Source organism: Myotis nattereri (assembly GCF_964212035.1).
Source record: "Myotis nattereri genome assembly, chromosome: 5".
In the NCBI taxonomy this organism is placed as follows: Eukaryota; Metazoa; Chordata; class Mammalia; order Chiroptera; family Vespertilionidae; genus Myotis; species Myotis nattereri.
Window position 1 is genome coordinate 34,008,575 of NC_138080.1, and position 22,202 is coordinate 34,030,776.

The following is a 22,202-nucleotide window of genomic DNA, read 5'->3' on the forward strand; positions in this document are numbered from 1 at the left end:
CAACCTTATTTTTATTGGCCTTTCTCAACTAGCGATCTTTACAACTGGAAGGCGCAGAACCCTAAGTTCTCCGAGAAACCAGGGGGGCTTATTGACTTGCTAGATTCTGTTCTCTTCACCCACCAGCCCACATGGGACGATTGCCAGCAGCTTTTGCAGGTCCTGTTCACAACGGAGGAGAGAGAGAGAGAATCCTGAATGAAGCCCGGAAGGTGGTTCCCGGCGTAGATGGGAATCCAACTACCAACCAGGCCCAGATAGATGTCTCTTTCCCCTTAACCAGGCCTGAATGGGACTTCAACACGGCAGAAGGTAAGGAGAGGCTCAAAATCTACCGTCAGACTCTGATGGGGGGTCTTCGTATGGCTGCTAGGAAGCCTACCAATTTGACCAAGGTAGGGAACGTACAACAGGAAAGGGATGAATCTCCAGCTGCCTTTCTAGAACGGATCATGGAGGCGTATCGCACCTTTACCCCCATGGATCCAGAAGCTCCTGAAAATAAGGCGGCTGTGGTCATGAGCTTTATAAACCAGTCAGCCACAGACATTAGAAAGAAACTGCAGAGGATAGATAGATTAGGGGAAAAGAGTTTTCGGGACTTGTTGGAGGTGGCTGAAAAGGTATATAACAACCGAGAATCTCCTGAGGATAGGCAAGCCCGTGCCATGGTGGCTGCCAGTGACAAGCAGACCCGAAACCTGGCCAAGATTCTGCTGGCCACCACCACGGAGACCCCTGAGGAGCGGACGCGACACCTTCGCCAGCTCGCCGATGACCAAGAGGGAGGTAAGGGGACCACACGGGGCGGGAAGAAGAAGCTACAGCGGAATCAGTGTGCTTACTGCAAAGAGATAGGACACTGGGCCCGGGAATGCCCAAAGAAGGCCGGTCAAAAAGGAAACAAGACAGATCGGGTGGAGGTCTTGGAGCTGGGAGGACTGAGTGATTAGGGGAGTCGGGGTTCGGACCCCCTCCCCAAGCCCAGGGTAACTCTTAGAGTGGAGGGGACGCCTGTTAACTTCCTTGTTGACACTGGGGCACAACATTCAGTCCTACGCACACCTCAAGGGAAGCTAGCCAGCAAGAAGTCCTGGGTGCAAGGGGCAACTGGCATAAGCCAGTATTCATGGACTACCCGAAGAACAGTAGATCTAGGAACGGGCCGGGTATCCCATTCCTTCATGGTAATACCGGAGTGCCCCTACCCCCTATTAGGACGGGACTTGCTGACCAAGATCGGAGCCCAAATAACTTTCAGACAAGGGGGGCCCCAGGTCACTGATGGCAAAGGCCATCCCATCCAGGTTCTGACTCTGAGACTGGAGGATGAATATCGCCTCCACCAGGGGGCGCCCCCAGGAGAGAACAATATGGACAGATGGCTACAAGAATTCCCCACTGCCTGGGCAGAGACGGGGGGAGTAGGACTGGCCGCTCACAGGGCCCCAACCCTGGTAGAGTTAAAACCAGGGGAAAGTCCGATAAGAGTCCAACAGTATCCAATGCCCCAGGAGGCCCGGAAGGGGATTCAGCCTCATATCCGAAGACTGCGAAGCCTAGGGATACTGGTTCCATGCCAATCTGCCTGGAACACCCCCCTCCTGCCAGTCAGAAAGCCCCACACGAATGACTTCCGACCAGTCCAGGACCTCCGAGAAGTAAATAAAAGAGTTATGGATATACACCCAACCGTTCCTAACCCGTACACTCTCCTAAGCTCTTTAACACCCACTAGAGTGTGGTACACTGTATTGGATTTGAAGGATGCTTTTTTCAGCCTGCCGCTCCCGCCTCAAAGCCAACCCCTGTTCGCCTTCGAATGGCACGATCCAGAGGGCGGCTACAGTGGACAATTAACCTGGACGCGGTTACCCCAAGGGTTCAAGAATTCGCCCACCATCTTTGACGAGGCACTGCACGAGGATCTCGGTGAGTACAGGAGAGAACACCCCAGTCTCACCCTCCTTCAGTATGTAGATGACATCCTGGTTGCTGCAGACACTGCCGAGGAATGTGAGCAAGGGACCAAAGACTTGTTAACCACCCTAGGGACCTTAGGGTACCGGGCCTCTGCAAAGAAAGCTCAGATATGCCAAGAAAGGGTGAGTTACCTGGGGTACATACTGGAGGGCGGACAGCGGCAGTTGTCGGATGCTCGGAAGGAGACAGTCCTGAAAATCCCTATTCCCACCACCCGGAGGGAAGTAAGGGAATTCCTAGGATCAGCTGGCTATTGCCGCCTCTGGATCCCAAGTTTTGCAGAGATCGCCAGGCCCCTATATGAAGCTACCAAAGAGGGAAAGGCCTTTGAATGGACTGAGACAGAGGAAATTGCCTTTAATCAGATAAAGAGAGCTCTTTTGGCTGCTCCAGCCCTGGGCCTGCCAGACATTACAAAACCCTTCCGCCTCTTTGTAGACGAGCGCAAGGGAATAGCAAAAGGGGTTTTAACTCAGGCTTTAGGCCCCTGGAGCCGCCCGGTAGCGTATTTGTCCAAAAAGCTGGACCCCGTGGCCGCTGGCTGGCCACCGTGCCTAAGAATCATTGCAGCAACCGCGCTCTTAGTTAAGGATGCCGACAAATTGACCCTGGGACAGGAAATCTGGATAACAACCCTGCATGCCATTGAGGGAGTCCTAAAACAGCCTCCTGACCGATGGATGAGCAATGCACGCATGACCCACTATCAGAGCTTATTGCTCAACCCTCCTAGAGTGCGGGTCCATCCCAGCGCAGCTCTCAACCCCGCTACCCTGCTGCCTGACCCCGACCTAGATGCCCCGCTGCACGACTGTGCGGGGATCCTGGAGCAGGTACATGGACTTCGGAAGGACTTGACCGACCGGCCCCTCCCTGATGCAGAGGCCACCTGGTTCACGGATGGAAGCAGCTTCGTGCGGGACGGATGCAGGTACGCGGGTGCAGCGGTGGTCACCGACACAGACACTATGTGGGCAGAAGCACTGCCCCCTGGGACATCAGCCCAGCGAGCAGAACTCATTGCTCTCACCAAGGCACTGACACTGGGGGCGGGGAAACGGCTCAACATTTACACAGACAGCCGTTATGCATTTGCTACGGCTCATGTTCACGGGGCGATTTACGAGGAAAGAGGGCTGTTGACAGCAGAAGGACCAACAGTAAAAAACAAACAGGAGATTCTCGACCTGCTTGCGGCCCTATGGCTTCCCGCGAAGCTAGCCATTATCCACTGTCAAGGGCACCAGAAGGCAGATGACCCAGTAGCAAAAGGTAACCAAAAGGCTGATCAGGCAGCCAAGGCAGCGGCCTTCACCTCGGTCCCTGCAATGGCCATACAACTACCAGACCCCGGGGACCCAGTTCTACCAGATCAGCCTAAATACTCTCAGGAAGAGCTGCAGCAGATCAGAAAACTCCTCCTCGCTAAGGAAGTGAAAGGATGGTGGTACACCTCAGATGGGAAACTCATACTACCGGACTGGCTTGGGGTCACAGTATTAGAACGCATGCATCGGTCCACCCACTTGGGAGCCCGGAAGTTAAAGGACTTAATTCAGCATGCCAAAATCAAGATCCACCAACAAGACTCCAAAATCAATCAAATTATAACCTCCTGTAAGACCTGCCAACTCACAAATGCTAGAGCTGGGTCAGGTGGACAAGGAACCAGGCTCAGAGGCACCAAACCAGGAGCACACTGGGAGGTTGATTTTACTGAAGTCAAACCAGGGAAGTATGGTTATAAATATCTTTTAGTATTCATAACCTTTTCTGGCTGGGTAGAGGCATACCCAACCAAGCATGAGACGGCCCAGACGGTGGCCAAGAAGCTGCTGGAAGACATCTTACCCAGGTATGGTTTTCCTGCTATGATAGGCTCCGACAACGGGCCAGCCTTTATTTCGCAGGTAACACAGGCAGTAGCCAAAGTCATAGGGGCGGATTGGAAATTGCATTGTGCTTACAGGCCCCAGAGTTCAGGGCAGGTAGAAAGAATGAATAGAACTCTAAAAGAGACCCTTACCAAATTAACCATGGAGACTGGCGGGGATTGGGTGGCTCTCCTTCCATATGCCCTTTACCGGGTGAGGAACTCTCCTTACACCCTGGGACTCACCCCTTACGAGATCATGTTTGGTAGGCCCCCTCCTATCATCCCTAATCTAAAAGCTGAACTTCTTATTGAGTTTGAAAATCAGGAGATATCTTCTTTCCTAAGAGAATTGCAGAGGGCACATGAGGACATTTGGCCGCGCCTCCTCGCCATCTACGAGGCTGGCCCCACTCCGACGCCTCATCAGTACAAGCCAGGTGACTGGGTGTTCATCAGAAGACACCGCCGGGAGACCCTCGAACCACGCTGGAAAGGCCCCTACATCGTCGTGCTGACTACACCCACCGCTCTCAAGGTAGACGGCATCGCGACTTGGGTCCATCAATCCCACGTTCGCCCAGCTGACCCCTCTGCAATCCAGGAAGACTTCATCACACAATGGAGCATCGACCAAGACCAGCGCAACCCGCTCAAGCTCAAGCTGCGGCGTACTCGACCTACCTGATGTTGGTAACTTTACTCGTGAACACTCCTGCCACCGGGAGCCCACATACTCCTTATAATATCACCTGGCAGATCATAGACACTAACTCAGGGGTGATCCTTAATCAGACTTCTCAAATCCATCCCAAAGACACCTGGTTCCCTGAACTGCGAGTAGACCTCCTAACTCTCCTTCCCAACCCACTCGACACCAGCGATTACTGCCTGGGTGCGGCAATACGCCAGGCTTTTGAGGACTCAAAACCAAGGAGAACCCTCTATTTTTGTGTCTTCCCCGGACACTCACAAGCTTGGTCCCGGGGAAATGACCCTTGTGGAAGTGCTGGAGACTACTTCTGTGCTTCCTGGTCATGTGTGTCAACCGGACACATCTGGTGGAAGGCCCCCAAGAAGGGTGACCTAATCACCGTCGGGCGACCGGCTGCTCCACCGTGTCCCCAGAGTGGCCGTGTCTACTGCAACCCCGTGAGCATTTCCTTCACAAAAGAGGGGAGAAAAGCTACAGGATGTGACACCGGAAAGACTTGGGGGTTCCGAATCTATCTTTGCAGGGGGGCTTTGCGTAGGGCGGACCCTGGGATGTTATTCACCCTCTGGGTTCAAAATACCCCCCTTCACTATCATTCCCCTGTGGGAATGGGGCCCAACAAAGTACTAGCTCCTCAACCTCAGCTGACCACTCCCCGGGTATCTACAACTGAAGGAGCATGGGCCCCAGCATCACTGCCTAACACCCTACTCGCACCTACCACGAAGAACCTGACTCTGAGTCATACCCCCCCGCCTGAAGTAGACCCACTTATAAGCATGGTTATAGGAGCTTATTATGTTTTAAATGCCTCCAGGCCTGACCTGACCAAATCTTGCTGGCTCTGTCTAGACGTTGAGCCACCGTATTATGAGGGTATCGCGGTTAAGGGTAACTATACAACCGCCACGATTGTCAGCTCCTGCAGGTGGCAGCAAACTGTTGCAAGGCTAACCCTCCAGGCAGTAATGGGGCAGGGGGCCTGCGTAGGCAACGTACCCCCTGAGCAGTTGCATCTCTGCAACGAAACTCTGACTATCCCTGAAGAGGCAGTATACCTTTTGCCTCCCAAGAATGCATGGTGGGCCTGCTCCAGTGGCCTCGCTCCTTGTGTCCACTCCCTGGTCCATAATTCCCAGAAGGAGGGCTTTTGCGTGCTCCTGCAGTTAATTCCCAAGTTAATATACCATTCAGAGAAAGAAGTCCTTAACAAATTCGGCGCTGCCAATCCCCGAAATAAAAGAGAGCCCATCACAGCCTTAACTATGGCCGCCCTCTTGGGATTGGGACTAGCGGGAGCAGGGACTGGAATATCCTCACTTGTCATACAAGACAAGAATTATGGAGCCCTAAGAGCAGCCATTGACCTAGACATAGACAGAATTGAAAAATCTATTACCCATTTACAGGATTCTCTCACCTCCTTATCTGAGGTAGTGCTCCAAAACAGAAGAGGACTAGACTTGCTATTCCTGCAGCAGGGGGGCTTATGTGCAGCTTTGGGAGAGGAATGTTGTTTTTATGTGGACCACTCAGGTGTTGTTAAAGAGTCTATGGCCCTCATAAGGGAAGGATTGCAGAAGCGGAAGTTGGAAAAAGAGCGGTCTCAGTCTTGGTATGAATCCCTGTTTAATTGGTCCCCATGGTTAACCACTCTCATTTCTGCCCTCGTCGGGCCCCTTGTAATCCTCCTAATGTTGCTAACTTTTGGCCCCTGCATTATTAACAAGCTAGTTCAATTTGTCAAGGAACGCATAGGGGTAGTTCAATTAATGGTCTTACAAGCTCAATACCGGCCTCTAGTGACGGAGGGGGAGGTAGAAATGCAGTCCATCTCATGATTGAGCCGTGAGTTCCAAGACAAGGGGGGGAATGAAGGGACAGAACGGAACTTGAAAGAACTAAGCAGAACTAAGCAGAAATGCACCCTCCTCCCTCTTCAAGGACAAAGCAGGGACATACTCTTCTCCCTCTCCTCTATCTTGTCTTGCAAGGCTGGGCCCTCAGCCAGCCCAAGCCGCGCCCCCCCCCCCCCCCGAGAGTGACCACAAGAATGCTGATATTGTCCTAAACTCTCCCAACCACCCACCTGAGTGGACCAATGAAGCTCCAGAAATGTAGCTAAGGTCCTAATAAGGCTATAGTGGAGGACGGCTCCAACCTTCAGAATGTGATGGTCACTTCCTGACCCTTATGCTGTAAAACCCTGACCAATCTCTGTAACTCACGCCACCCCTAAAGCCCACCCCAAATAGCTAGCCCTATATAACCTTTGTTCTCCTGGGACACGGTCTCTCGCCTCACCGCTGTGCCGGATAGAGGCTGGGAGCCAATTCTAGAATTGATCAATAAAGACTCGTTGCTTTTGCATCGGAGGAGGCTCCCTGGTGGTGGATTATTGGGGACCCCGAGCTCTGGGCATAACAAACTGCCTTCCCCTCACATTTGGCCGAGTGACTGTAGTTAGCTATCCTACACTACTGTTCGGGCCAGTTAGCGGTGGTGAACTGACCTCCCCTCAATTTCTGGCCGGTGAGCGGTGGTAAACTGACCTCCCCTCAATTTGTGGTCGGTGAGCGTTGGTGAACAGGCTTCGCCTCGCGTTTGCCCAAGTGAGCTGTGGTTAGCTGTCCTCCACTCAGGTTGTGGTCGGTGAGCGTTGGTGAACAGGCTTCCCCTCGCCTTTGCCCTTTGGGGCTAGGCTCAGCTCTTTGGGGTTAGCTTGGCTTTGGGGGGCTACGCTCGATTCTTCTGGTTAGGCTCAGCTCTCTTCAGAGCTATGGTTCACAGATAGAAATTACTGACCGAAGTCACCCTCATTTTCAGATTAACAAAATAAGGCCAAGAGAGGGAAAGAAATCTACTCACATTCATTCTGCAACTTTAATGACAACACTCAGATCAACGGGAGTATAAAATAGATAATACACCTTCTGGTTAACTAAAGTGTCCGTTATTCTGTATCATCCTATTACTTTTATTATTTTTACACAAGACCTGTAAAATGCTTAAGAGCTAGATTAGAAAACAAAAAATAAAAAAGGATCTCAGTACAGAAATACATTTAATAAATGAAAGCAAACACCAAAGATTTGAGGAGAACCAAGAGGACAAGACAAGCCTTAACCGAAAATGTTTGGAAATACCCAAGGAGCTACTGTGCCATATTCTCTCAGCTTCCAATGACCATCTACACTAATCTACACTAATAAAAGAGAAAAATGGTAATTGGCGTACGGCGATACCGTTTTCATTGGCTAATCAGGGCTATTGCAAATTAACTGCCAACTAAGATTGGCAGTTAACTGCCAACTAAGATTGGCAGTTAACTGCCAACAAGATGGTGGCTAATTTGCATATGTAGGCACAATGCAGGGAGGCGAAAGGGAAAGCAGGAAGAAGCCCCCTGCCACTGACAGTGATCGGAAACCCAGTGGGGAGCTAAGAGCTGGGGGGCAGGGCAACGGCGGCCCCAGCCATGATCAGAGAATCAGGTGCCTTTGCCGCCCTGGCCAGTGATAGCAGGAAGTAGGGGTGGAGCCAGCGATGGGAGCTGGGCACGGTCGAAGCTGGCAGTCCCAGGAGCTAGGGGTCCCTTGCCTGGGCCTAAAGCGAAGCCCACAATCGCGGCGCCCCCCGCTGCCACTGCAGGTCCCCGCTGCCCGGGCCGGACGCCTAGGCCAGAGGCGTTAGGCCTGGGCAGGGGTGGAGCCTGCAACCGCGGGGAGCTGGGGGTCCCCTGCCCAGGCCTGACACCTCTGCCAGAGGCCTCAGGCCTGGTCAAGGGGCCGATCCGGTGATTGGTGATTGGAGGGTGATGAGGGTCAACTCCTCTGGCTGAGGCATCAGGCGTGGGTGGGGGGCGGAGCCGGGGATTGGCGGGATATGATGGTCCCCTTGCCCAGGCCTGAAGCCTGGGTCAGAGGCGTCAGGCTTGGGCGGGGGCTGGAGCAAGCGATCAGAGGGAGATGGGGGTCCCCTGCCCAGGCATGATTCCTGGGCCAGAGGCCTCAGGCCTGGGCGGGGGCCAGAGCCAGTGATCGGGGGAGATGGGGGTCCCCTGTCCAAGCCTGACACCTCTGGCAGAGGCGTCAGGCCTGGGCAAGGGGCCGGTCAGGCGATCAGAGGGTGATGGGGGTCAATGCCTGAGGGCTCCCAGTATGTGAGAGGGGGCAGGCTGGGATGAGGGACACTCCCCTCCCCCCCCACACACACACACCCAGTGCATGAATTTCATGCACCGGGCCCCTAGTATTTAATAAGCATATCAGCCAAGAAAGACCAGCATAGTTTTATGTTTTAAAAGAAAATCAAACTTCTGTACTTCAAAGTGCTAATTTAAATTGATCCATTTAAGTAGAGAATATTCAAGGAAAATCACTAATAAAAGTATTGGTTCCCTTACCCAAATTAATGTTAGACATAGGAGTTTATGGTATTTTGCTAGTGTTTTAAATCTCTATGAACAAATTACAATACTTGTTCCTTAAGTCTAAAGGTTTTTTAAGTTTTAGAGAAAACCCACTACGATATTAAATACTAATGAAATACCTTTATAATACAAAGTTTTTCAAATGTTAACAAGGTGCTATGGTTCTAAAACAGGCCACTTTCAAACAGTCTAATAGCTGGATTCTCACAGTAACTACATAAACGTATTACAGTAAAGAGAACAGTTATATATATGAGCCCTACTGGAAGCTCAGGTATTTGTGCATATGAGATCACTGGACATGTATTTCCAAAGCCTCAACAATGTGCGCAGCCGAAGGACGGTCTTTAGGGTCTTCATTAGTGCACACAGAGAAGAGCTCGATTACTTTCTGGTATGTCTCATCCAGTTCTTCCATATAAAGAGGTGGCCTCGTTCCCAAAGCTGCATAGTATGCTTCATCATCGAAGTCACTTTCATCAAAAGTTTTATCTGCTCATGAGAAAGTTTGAAACAAATAAAATCACTTTAAATCATGGAAAAACTTATCGACTGCTCACTCACCCTTCTGAAACATCATCCAGTTTGCTTTTCATTATACCAGTCTCTTCCATTGTCCTCCCATGGTGTAGAATAGCTATTGTCATGCAGTTGTTACATGGATTTAATCTATGATCATCAACCCTTAATATAACAGCTTTCTAATCTTCTCAGGCAAAGAGAGTTTTTAAGGTAACTTTTTGTTCCTCTGAATTTTCTCAATTTACCTCCCTGTTCTGAATTAATCTACATCTCCTTTGTATGCAATTAAACCAAGATGATACCAAATTAGTCAACAATAATATAATCTATAACTCATGCAACTAAATCAAACACCTTGTTCTTTTGAAAATTAACTTAATAGAAAAATAAAATGTAACTTTACAAACTAATCTTATTTCAAACCAAAGAGATTGAGTTTTACATTAAAAATATGTAGTTATACCTTCATCATAATCACCATCATCTGCAAGAGTAATGTGTGGAATACACAGAGTCATCATTTCCCACAGAGTAAGGCCAAAGGCAAATATGTCTGCTCTGTCAGTAATAATACCATTCTCCTCCAAAGCTTCCTTGGGTTTCCAAGGCTCAGTGCCAACGTAACAGGCCTCAGGGTCAGTTACTGAAACAAGCAAAACACAGGTAGAACTGTCATAAGGGCCAGCACAAGAACTCACTGAGAAAGGCAAACAACGACCACCAAAATGGGCAAATGATTTGACAGGTGGTTTAAAGGTTATCAAGTCTAGCCAGTAAACATGAAAAAATACACTCAACCTCAATAATTAATACAAATTACTTTTTCCTTATCAGATGGATAAATATTAAAAAAGCTGGATAGTTGCCAAGGGTGTAGAGAATCAGCAATTCTTTTAGAAAGTGGTAAGAATATAAAGATTGTGGATGTTAGTACAGACTCTAGAGCAGGGGTCCTCAAACTACGGCCCGCCGGGTGTTTTTGCCGCTGTTGCCTGTCCTGCTTAGCAGCCGACTCGTCCCAGGCCCACAGTGCACATGTGTGGAATGTCTGAGGGACAGTGAACTGGCCCCGTTTAAAAAGTTTGAGGACCTCTGCTCTAGAGCAAGATTGTCTTGCCTGGGTTCAAAGACATTTACAAGCTCTGTAACCTTAAACATTTACTCTGTGCCTGTTTCTTCATTTTTCAAACTATGCTATTATTAGGCTGAGAGAAATACCATTTCTATGCTTCTATGATTGCTAAATCAGGGAAAAGGGAAAGAGTCGAATCACATATTGGCTTTTGCTCAGGAAATGACTCAACTTCATAAAGGTTAAATAATGAAAATGTGTTCCTTTGTGTAGCTTTGACCCTAACAAATTGCTTTTAATTTGTTATTACAGTCTCACTGTTTTCTAAATATTTTACAACTAGAATTTGATTTCTTCATTCAGCCTAGAATCAATTATAAGTATTTTAAATTTAAAAATTTGTTTGTGTTTTTTTCTTTATTGTTTCCAACTATGTTACTAATATCTAGATGTATTTCACTAAGGAAAATGAATATCAAACATTAGGCTACTTCTACTTTTTGTAAACCAAGGGTTTTTTTTATATCCTAACCAATATATATAATCAATTTTCTAATGCATAGACTGACCTTATCTACTCAGTCTTTTAATTTTTTTTACATCTTAGTTTTATCTACTTCATGTATTAAGGATTGAGAAAATTACGTTAGAAAATCTTATTTTTATTCTTTTTAAAAAATTCTCCTTTTCTAAAGTTTCATATCTGTAGTAGTTAGACTGAGGGTTCATGACTTTATTTTGACTTTTTCCTTCAATTCAACTTATAGACCTTAACTTTAGCTGGAAATTAAGGTGTGTGTGTGTGTGTGTGTGTGTGTGTGTATTCTAAATAGCATTCATATAAAGAGAAAAATTTAAATGTTATTAAATATGTTAAAAGCAGAAGCTTTTTCTTTGAAGCTGTCTCTTGGTTCTCACTAAGAATAAAACTTAAATTCCCTAAGAGAATGAACAGTATCTATATATGTAAAAGGCTGTGTTTGTCCGTCCGACTGGTAGCTATGATGCACACTGACCACCAGAGGGCAGACACAACACAGGAGCTATCATGATGTGCAAACAGAAAACCAACAAACCAACACTAGGCTTCCCCCAAGTGGAACACAGGCCCCACCATCTTGGAGCAATACCCCACCAAGTCGCAGCCAACACTGCCAAGACCCCATGGCGCAAAGTGCGGCCCACAGCTTAGCCCAGCCCAGCAATGGTTGCTGTGGGCGCCAGGTAATGATGTCACATAGCAACGCCCGGCTTCCTCTCCCTAGAGACTAGCAACCTTGGAGTTTCTTCAGCCCAGGAACCTGACTGGCTTTATAGCCAGGTGCAAACATTTTACAGTTTAACCAAATGTTTGTGAAGCATTTTCCCATGCCACATCTCATTTCATCCTTACAGAAGTCCTAGAGTTGGTAGATAGGAGACTCTGTAGAATCCTATTTTCTTTTCATTAGCAAGACGCAAATAGAGATATTAAAATATTTCTTCTAATTAACTTTCAATGTGCACGAATCTGTGCACGGGGACACTAGTTTGCAATAAAGTGAGAAGAAAGAGTGGGGTGGGATGGGGCAAAAAGTGGAATACTGGCGTTTGCTAGCACCTCTCTCCTACTTCCACTCTAGTTTCTTCTTCTATCAGTTTCCCAAACCTTGTCAATGTATTGACGCTAAATGAATTCCTTTATAAAATCTTATTAAAATTTTATTTTCGCCCTGGTTGGTGTGGATCAGTGGTTAGAGCATCAGCCCAGGCACCAAAGGGTCACAGGTTCAACTCCTGGCCCAGGGCACATACCTGGGTTGCAGGTTCAGTCCTGGGCCCCAGTCAGGGCATGTGTGGGAGGCAACCAATCAATGTGTGTCTCTTGCATCATGTTTCTCTCTCTCTTCCCCCCAACCCTCTCTCCTTCCCATCTACTCTCTAAAAATCAACAGGAGGAATATCCTCCGGTGAGGATTAACAACAACAATTAAAATATTTTTTAAATTTTTCATTTTCTATTCCCAGATCTTCTACCATTTTTTTAAAATCCCAATCTAGGTTAGAAATAGTTCCTAAAGTTATCTTCAGTTATAATATATATTAATAAGAAAACAATAATTTATACTGTGTATGTGGCAAGAGACGGGACTGGTGGCTGAGTGAAAAATACAGGAAGGATAATTTTTATTGTACACTTTATGAATAGTTTTTTATTTTTGAAGAATGTAAAGTTATTTATTTAAACGTGTAAAAATTAGAAATTTTAAAACTATATTAAAGAAATTTTACAAATTAGAATACTACTCACCTGTCATATTTTCATCCAATGGTAGAGAGACTCCTACATCACAGATTTTAATTGTTTCAAAATCACCTTTAATTACAACATTTGAAGACTTTATGTCTCCATGAAGCAACTTCTTATCTTGGTGCAGATACTAAAATAGTGGAAAATTTAACATATATGAACAAAAATACAAACTAAATACACATAAATAACCTTCAAACAAATATAATTTGAACTCCCTTCATAAACTATAGGATTATACCATCATTTCAAATTATTTGAACTAGAGAAGGAAATATCTCATGTTATCTTGGTCTGTCAAACATACCAGAAATCTAAGAGATATGTTGGAAATCTTATAGATAAGCTTTTTATTTACAAACCCTTTTTAATACTTTTATATCAAAAGATGCTACAGCAGAAGCCCCAGCCAGGGGGCTAAGTTAGTTGGAGCGTTGTCCCGTACACAAAAAAGTTGTAGGTTTGATTCCTGTTGGGGCATGTACCTAAGTTTGGGTTCAATCCCCAGTCAGGGCATGTGTAGGAGGCAACTGATCGATGTTTCCCTCTCTCTCTCTCTCTCCCTCCCGTTTCCTCTCTCTTTAAACATCAGTAAGCCCCGCCAGTGTGGCTCAGTTGGTTGAGCATCTTCCCATGCATCCAGTGGTTCTACTCCCCGGTCTTGGTGTGCCGGAAGCAGCCAATCAATGATTCTCTTTCACTGATGTTTCTCTCTCTCTCTCCCTCTCTTCTCTCACCAACTGATGACTCTCTCACAGATGTTTCTCTCTCACTCGCTCCTACCCTCTCTTTCACTCTCCCATTCCCCCTCTCCTCTCACTCTTGCTCTCGCTCCCTCCATCCCTCCCCTACAAAGGGCTACAAGAAGAGGAAGCAGAAATATAATCTAAGAGTATTTTTTGTTTTACACATTAATCCTTTCTTAGAATTGACAACTAACAACATTCATCCATAATAAAAAATGTCTTACAAACCTGTTATTTGTTCATTCATCAGCATTTGAGCATCTACTCTATGACTGGGTTTGAAAGTGATGCAGAAAAAATCTTGGAATATAACTGGAAATACTCACTGTGCTTCATTTAAATGTTGCCCATCATAAAGACAATATGCTCAAATACGTAATTTATTAATTCCATTATATATATTTAAAGTCATTTATTAAATAATCAAATTGTTGATTTAGTTTATCCTATCCACTTAAAATTTTTTTTTCTATACGCTTATTAAAAATATATACTTAGCCGGACTGGCAGGGTTCGGTAGTTGAGTGTAGACCTATGAAACAGAAGTTCTCTGTTTGATTCCTGGTTGGGGCACATGTCCAGGTTGGGGGGGCTTGATCCCCAGTGCGGCGCAGGCAGGAAGCAGCCAATCAATGATTCTCTCTATTCACTGATGTTTCTCTCCCTCTCCCTTCCTCTCTGAAATCAATAAAAATATATTTAAAAATAAAAAATAAGTATCTTTAGAAATATTGCCTTTCTCCAATTTCACACTTCATATATCAATTTTATTTAAACTCTAATGTACAATTTTGACATCAGTATCATTACCTAATCTGCATTTGAGTCATCCAACAGTTTTCTGGGGCCATCACTACTTCTGTTTAAGTTATTTAGGATATGGAATTATTTTTATTTCTAACACTGTGTCCATCCAAAGGCACAATAATTTATTTGCATAAAATTGAGAGCTATTTTCACTTGACTTATAGATCAGCAGTCGCGAACTGGTGGTCCACTGACCACTGGTGGTCCGTGAGGTCTGAAAGGTTGGCGACTGCTGCTATAGATGACTATTCATGATGCCAAAACCTATATCCCAAATCTTTTCTTTAAATATATTTTTATTGATTTCAGAGAGGAAGGGAAAGGGAGAGAGAGATTGAAACATCCATGATGAGAGAACCACTGATCGGCTGCTTCCTGCATTCCTCCCACTGAGGACTGAGCCCACAACCCAGGCATGTGCCCTTGATCAGAATTGAACCCGAGACCCATCAAGTCTGCAGGGTGACGCTCTATCCACTGAGCCAAACCAGCTAGGGCCACAAAACAATCGTTAAGAAGCTTCTTTACATCAACAGGGGGTTAGGCTACACCCCCAGTAATCATAAATTTGTGTTAAATTTAATCCTTTCATAACTAAATCTAACATGTGATCTCTGTAAGCAAAACTGCCTAACTTGGGTTATTTCGTTATTTCGGACTATGTGAAGGTCTTTCAAAATAAGGAAATAGTACACTCTGTAACATAAAATATTCCATAAGGCAGCGGGTCACCAACTGGTGGTCTGTGAGGTCCGAAAGGTTGGCAACCGCTGCCATCAGGAAACTTTCACTTAACACATTGTATGCGGGAAACGTATTTATACATTTTACGTTGACTGGTAGTAGAGCGCGGGACACGTATTAATACGTTTTTTATAGACTAGCGGTAGAATGCGGGTAACATATAAATACGTTTATTTTTATACTTTTTTATTGCTCTAAAGGGATGCTAACATGCAGATATACGAATTCCAAAGGACAAAATTTGGGACTCTAACACATACAATGGTGAATTATGTATGTACTTCCAGGTATAACGGTAATCTATTCAACTGCAAAAATGGCCCGTGCCACCTGTTAGCGCACAATAAAAACTACCCGCAAACAGTGTGTTAAGGCAGTGGTTCTCAACCTTCTGGCCCTTTAAATACAGTTCTTCATGTTGTGACCCAACCATAAAATTATTTTCGTTGCTACTTCATAACTGTAATGTTGCTAGTGTTATAAATCATAATGTAAATATCTGATATGCAGGATGGTCTTAGGCGACCCCTGTGAAAGGGTCGTTCCACTGCCAAAGTGGTCGCGACCCACAGGTTGAGAACCGCTGACTCAAGGCAACCCCTTCTTTTGCGGGGTTGGAGAAGAATCCTACCATGTGATTAGGTATATAATGTACTTGGTTTTGCTTTGGTTTTTTTTTCTGTGTTTTTTTTTTAAATATATTTTATTGATTTTTTTTTATTGTTTAAAGTATTACAAATAGTAGTACATATGTCTCCTTTTTTTCCCTATTGAGAATTAGAAACATCGATGAGAAAGAAACATCAATCAACTGCCTCCTGCACACTCCCTACTGGGTATGTGCCCGCAACCAAGGTACATGCCTTTGACTGGAATCGAACCTGGGACCCTTGAGTCCACAGGCGGATGCTCTATCCACTGAGCCAAACCAGTTAGGGTGGTTTTGCTTTGTTTTTAATATGTTTTTATTTCTTAGAGAGGGAGAAAGGGAAAAGAAGATAGAAATACCCATGAGTGAGAACATCGATTGGCTGCCTCCTGCACGGCCCTCACTGGAGATCAAGCCCAAAACCTGGGCACATACCCTGAACAGGAATTGAATGGGCAACCTCTTGGTGCATGGGTCGACGCTCAATCACTGAGGCACAGCGGCTACCAGGGGTGGGCAAACTTTTTGGCTCGAGGGCCACAATGGGTTCTTAAACTGGACCGGAGGGCCAGAACAAAAGCATGGATGGAGTGTTTGTGTGAACTAATATAAATTCAAAGTAAACATCATTACATAAAAGGGTATGGTCTTTTTTTTTAGTTTTATTCATTGCAAACGGGCCGGATTCGGCCCGCGGGCCGTAGTTTGCCCACGGCTGGGCTAGACTGTACTTAGTTGTCTGATGTTCCACAAAAGTCACGTAAAATATAATGGTACAGTTACCTTTAACCCTCTTGCCATGTTCAAGGCAACTTTTAAAATTGTGGCTGCTGGAAAAGGATCGTGGCTGTCTTTATTTCGTTCTTCGATTAAGTCATTTAGAGACTTTTCACCCCCGTATTCCATAGCAAGACATAGACTACCATCATTGGCTTCAGTGAAAGCACGATAACCTTAAAGAAACATAACATTTTCTACTAGAATAGGGAAGACAACAGTACTTACGTTTTTCATAGTACTGTGACTGAAAATGGACCTTGATTAACACTGACAAATATATAATGAACCAGCTATCTATCTATGTATATATAAAAGCCTAAGCAATCGTTATGACGGAACAACCTGAATGACTGGTCAACCAGTCACTATGACGTGCACTGACCACCGGGGGCAGATGCTCAATGCAGGAGCTGCCCCCTGGTGGTCAGTGCACTCTCACAGCCAACCTCCTGCAGCCCCTACCCCCTGGCCAGCTGGCCCTGCCATTGGCCCCCCAATTATGCACAAATTCGTGCACTGGGCCTCTAGTTTATATATAAAAAAGCCTAAGCAACTGGCTGGTAGCTATAATGCACACTGACCACCAGGGGGCAGACGCTCAGCGCAGGAGCGGAAACCACAGGCATGGAAACATGGAACAAACTGATGAATCATGGGGGGGGGGGGGGTGGGGGTGGCCGGAAGAGATTAACCAAAGATCTTATATGCATATTAGCAGCCCGGTGCACGGATTCGTGCACTGGTGGGGTCCCTCGGCCTGGCCTGTGGGGATCAGGCAGAAACCAGCTCTCCAAGATGCCCCGAGGGGTCCCAAATTGCAAGAGGGCACAGGCCAGGTTGAGGGACCACACCAGTGCACAAATCTGTGCACCAGGCCTCTAGTTATTTATAAAATTAATTCAGTCATCTAATTTAAAATGCCTTCAGTTTTTACAAATAGTATCACAAATTAAAATTTTAAAATATCTTATGCATTCCTTAATATAACGGTTCGAGCCCTACTTATATCTAAATGAAGATCACTCTATATTCCTGAATTCTCCATAGTACCAGCATCATGACTATTCTTTTAAAATATGTTTTTTAATATTTGTATTGACTTCAGAGAGGAAGGGAGACGGAGAGATAGAAACATCAATTATGAGAGAGAATCATTGATGGGCTTCCTCCTGCATGCCCCCTACTGGGGATCGAGCCTGAAACCCAGGCATGTGCCCCTGACCGGAATTGAACCCAGGACCCTTTAGTCCACAGGCTGACGCTCTATCCACTGAGCCAAGGCAGCTAGGGCACGACTAACTATTCCCATGATTTTTTAAATTATTATTTTTTAAAATTTATCTTTACTGTTGAAATTATTAGATGTCCCCACTGACTCTCTCCACCCTGATTCTGCCTCCTCCCCAGGCCTTGTCTATCCATGGGCTATGCATATACGCTTATAAGTTTATTGTTTAATCTCTTCCCCCCACCTCCTGCCTTCCCTCTGAAACAAGTCAGTCTGTTGCATGCTTTAATGTCTCTGGGTCTTTTTTGTTCATAGTTTATTTTGTTCATTAGATTCCATATATAAGTGATCCCACGATGTTTTAAATATATACTTAAGCATCTAAAAATGTAAACTAACTTTTATTTTAGAATGTTTACCTTAATTTGATTCTTACCAAACTCTACCACCATCCTCTTCATTTTTATTACTGAAAATGGTTAAGAAATTATATAAACTCTTTCTGATAAACAGAATAATATACAAGATCCTGCTACCAAATAAAATTTAAACTTACCTATAATATTTGGATGATGAAGGTTTTTCAAAATCTTAGCTTCATCAGTTAATCTCTTTTGATACATACTTTGGTAATCACCATTACATTTAGAATTAATCTTTTTCACAGCCCAAGGAGAATGAGACAAGCCTCTTGGAGATCTTTAAAAAATAATCATAAAATGTATAAATAATAATAAACATAATACATTTATTTCCAAATGACTAACAAGAACTTCCAATTTTTGAAAAGGACTTGATAATTTGTTGTTTTATTTTAAATTTACAAAATTTTATACTATCAACACCTCTTCTACATTTCCTTTTCAATCTGGAAGATAAATAGCTGATATATCTTGATTACAAGAATAGTCTGATATCTATTGCTGGAAAGGAGGGATAAAAAGAGAAAACTGGAAGAAAAAAGATGGACTGTCATAAACTTTAAACTTCAAGATTACTATTTTTAAATTTTTCTAATCAAGCATGTTGCACTACCAACTACTTATCAAACATTTAACCATATGTACCACAGAGAAGTTCTAAAATGCTAAATAATAAACACTAATCTCTAAGAAACAATTTAAATAAGAGACATACAAGAAACATTTGGCCCATATGTAATCGTCCATATAGCAGCAGACTGTTCTTCTCCAACAAATATTATGCCTCTCCACTAACCAATCCATCTCTACCTTCACTGAATACTTAAAGACATGAGCTTAAGGCAGTAATAATAAAGATATAAATGAGAGAGAAAATGTAAACTGTGTTGTTTATCTGGCTTAATATTTAAAGTGCAAATGTTTTGAGACCTAAATAAATAAACAGGTAAAACAAAATCAGAGAAATATTTACCTGACAAGGTAGCCATTTATTTATGAGTACAGCAAATTATGGAAGTAAAGTATATACAGCATATAGGCACAAAGGTTAGTAAAATAGCCTCAAAAGTTAAAGTTTATCTGTAAGAACACAACAACAGATTGAACTAAGAATCCATTTAGCTTTGTACTACCCTCATAAGCATACCTCTATGACTGCAGGACTTTTTCTTCTTTAAATCACAAAACATGTACTCAAAGGATCACTAGATTTCTTATTTCATATACATCTATCATTCATATGTTTGTCTACACTATTCTTATACCTCCAGTTTTAGATAACAAGAGCATTTGGGGATAATCTCTTTCATATCATCATCTTATGAAAAATATATTTTTTAAGTTTCAAGTTTTAACTCTTGAATGTTTAGAATTCAGTGACCAAGTCCATCCTTTACCTTTCCCATAAAATATCCTGATCTATATAATGATAAAAACTATAAAATCTGAATAAAATACTTAATCAAGCTAAAAGTTAGTTTACTGAAAAGGCTAATAAAACAGAGATTGCACAAGGAAAAAAATAAAAGGAGGCACAAATAATATTGCAATAAAAAGTGTGGACATAACTATAGAAACAGCAGAGGTTAAAAAATAAAAGTGAATAAAACTTTTAGTGGGCTGAAGTGGATCAAGGGGGTAGAAGGGGGACATATGTAATACTTTCAACAAATAAAGATTAAAAAATAATAAAACTTTTAAACAATAAATTTAAAAGACAAAATGGTCAAATTCTAAGGAAAAAAAATCTAAGAAAATTGATGAAAGAAGAAATTTAATCAGGATTTTAAAATCTTCCTACAAGAAATACAAAGCCTAGATAACTTTCCAGGTGAGTTTACTAAACTTTCAAGAGACCTAGCATTCAATTTTTTCCAAGGAATAGAAAGAAAAAGAGTTAAGAGCCTAGTATAAACTTAATTACAAAAATTAAACAGAGCCTGGCTGACGTGGCTCAGTGGTTGAGTGGTGACCTATGAACCAGGAGGTCACAGTTTAATTCCTGGTCAGGGCACATGCCCAGGTTGCGGGCTCGAACCCCAGTGGATGCAGGAGCCAGCTAATGATTCTGTCTCATCATTGATGCTTCTATGTCTCTCTCCCTCTCCCTTCCTCTCTGAAATAAATAAAAAATATATAAGAAAAAAATTAAACAGAAACAGCAATAAAATGAAAACCACAGGTCAGTATCAATTATATCACAGATGCAAAAATTCTAAACAAATAGCAAACTAAATCTATCAGTATATATTTAAAAAATAATACATCAAAACTATGTTGGGTTTATTCTGGGTATGCAAACTTCATTTAACATTAAAAATATACTTTAGCCGAAACCGGTTTGGCTCAGTGGATAGAGCGTCAGCCTGCGGACTGAGAGGTCCCAGGTTCGATTCCGGTCAGGGGCGTGTACCTTGGTTGTGGGCACATCCCCAATAGGAGATGTGCAGAAGGCGGCTGATCGATGTTTCTAACTCTCTATCTCTCTCCCTTCCTCTCTGTAAAAAATCAATAAAATATATTTAAAAAAAAAATATATATATATATATATATATATATATATATATATATATACACTTTAGACCAGCAGTTCTCAACCTGTGGGTCGTGACCCCTTTGGAGGTCGAACGACCCTTTCACAGGGGTCGCCTAAGACAATCCTGCATATCAGATATTTACATTATGATAACAGTAGCAACATTACAGTTATGAAGTAGCAACGACAATAATTTATGGCTGGGTCACATCATGAGGAACTGTATTTAAAGAGCCAGAAGGTTGAGAACCACTGCTTTAGGCCACTGATACCTTGAACATACATATACAATTTTGATCCCGCTGAAGCCTCAGTCATGTAAAAACAAATGGATAGTTTAAGACATATACCCACCAACAAGGATGGAGATAACAAAGCAGACACAACAAACTTTTGGAAGCTAGAAAGCAGATGGAAATAAATGACAACAGGCCCCATGAACTTCTTGAACTTATTCATAAGCAGGTAGATTCCTAGATACCCTTCCTGATACTGTATCTCTAGGCAGTTGCCCATTCCCTGTCTCCTCAGCTTCTCAAGACTGAAAACTAGTTCTGAAAGGGGCTAAAGCAGAGGGTCTTTAGTTTGAGGTTTACTGGTAAAGTTGAATGCCTGTGAACATACAGGAACACAGTAATTCATGACCATATGCATACTAAATGCTCAATGAGTTTTCATACATGCTATCACCATCAAGATCAATATATAGAACATTTCTAGCACTCCCAAAAGACTTAGGATGCCATTTTAAAAAGGAAAACTTTCAGATAATTAGTTAAAAACAAAATAGACAAAAATGAAAAACTCAATAGAAGTATCAGAAGATGAGGTTGGGAAAATCTCTCGGAAAATAGAACAAAGAGAAAATAGGAAAATCAGGGAAAAAACAGAGATCAGTCCAGTAAGTAGAACATCCACATAAAGAATAGGAAGACAGGGGTGAAAAATGTCAGTAAAGAATTTTAAACATAACTTCTTAAAAGTTTAAGAACAGGAATTTTCAGAATCCCACACCTATGCATGTCACTGTGAAATTTCAGAACACTGGTGACAAATAAATATACAAAGTTCAGAACACTGGAAGGAATCCTATCTAATAAAAGAGTAATATACAAATTAACCATCACACCCTCACTCCATCAGTCCATCACAAAGATGGCAGTGACCACGGAATTGGAGTGAGCAGAAGGCTTAGGTTGCCCCCGGCGATGGAGGAAGCCAAGCTTCCCGCCTGCCCTGGCCGGCCCTGAGCTCCGCTCAAGGCTACAAAGTTTCAATTATAGAAGATAAATAAATCCCAGATACCTGCTTCCAGCCTGGGGCCACTCAGGTTGTGGTTAGCTGTCCTCCCCTCAGGTTGTGGTCGGTGAGCGTTGGTGAACAGCCTTCCCCTCGCGTTTGCC

The 22,202-nt window shown here is 43.8% G+C and overlaps 1 protein-coding gene across 1 annotated transcript in view; it reads right to left on the minus strand.

The window, feature by feature from the left end:
* Window positions 1-9,295: 9,295 nt before the first annotated feature.
* Window positions 9,296-22,202, minus strand: part of LOC308520343 (lymphokine-activated killer T-cell-originated protein kinase-like) — a gene marked incomplete at its 3' end in the record, with an annotated part of 94,721 nt that continues 81,814 nt past the window's right edge. The window contains exons 3-7 of the mRNA XM_081092832.1: window positions 18,398-18,540; window positions 16,617-16,786; window positions 12,888-13,017; window positions 9,989-10,168; window positions 9,296-9,495 (exon numbers count right to left, since the gene is read on the minus strand). Of these exons, the coding sequence (XP_080948958.1) occupies window positions 9,296-9,495; window positions 9,989-10,168; window positions 12,888-13,017; window positions 16,617-16,786; window positions 18,398-18,540 (823 nt within the window). The remainder of the gene's footprint in view (window positions 9,496-9,988; window positions 10,169-12,887; window positions 13,018-16,616; window positions 16,787-18,397; window positions 18,541-22,202) is intronic.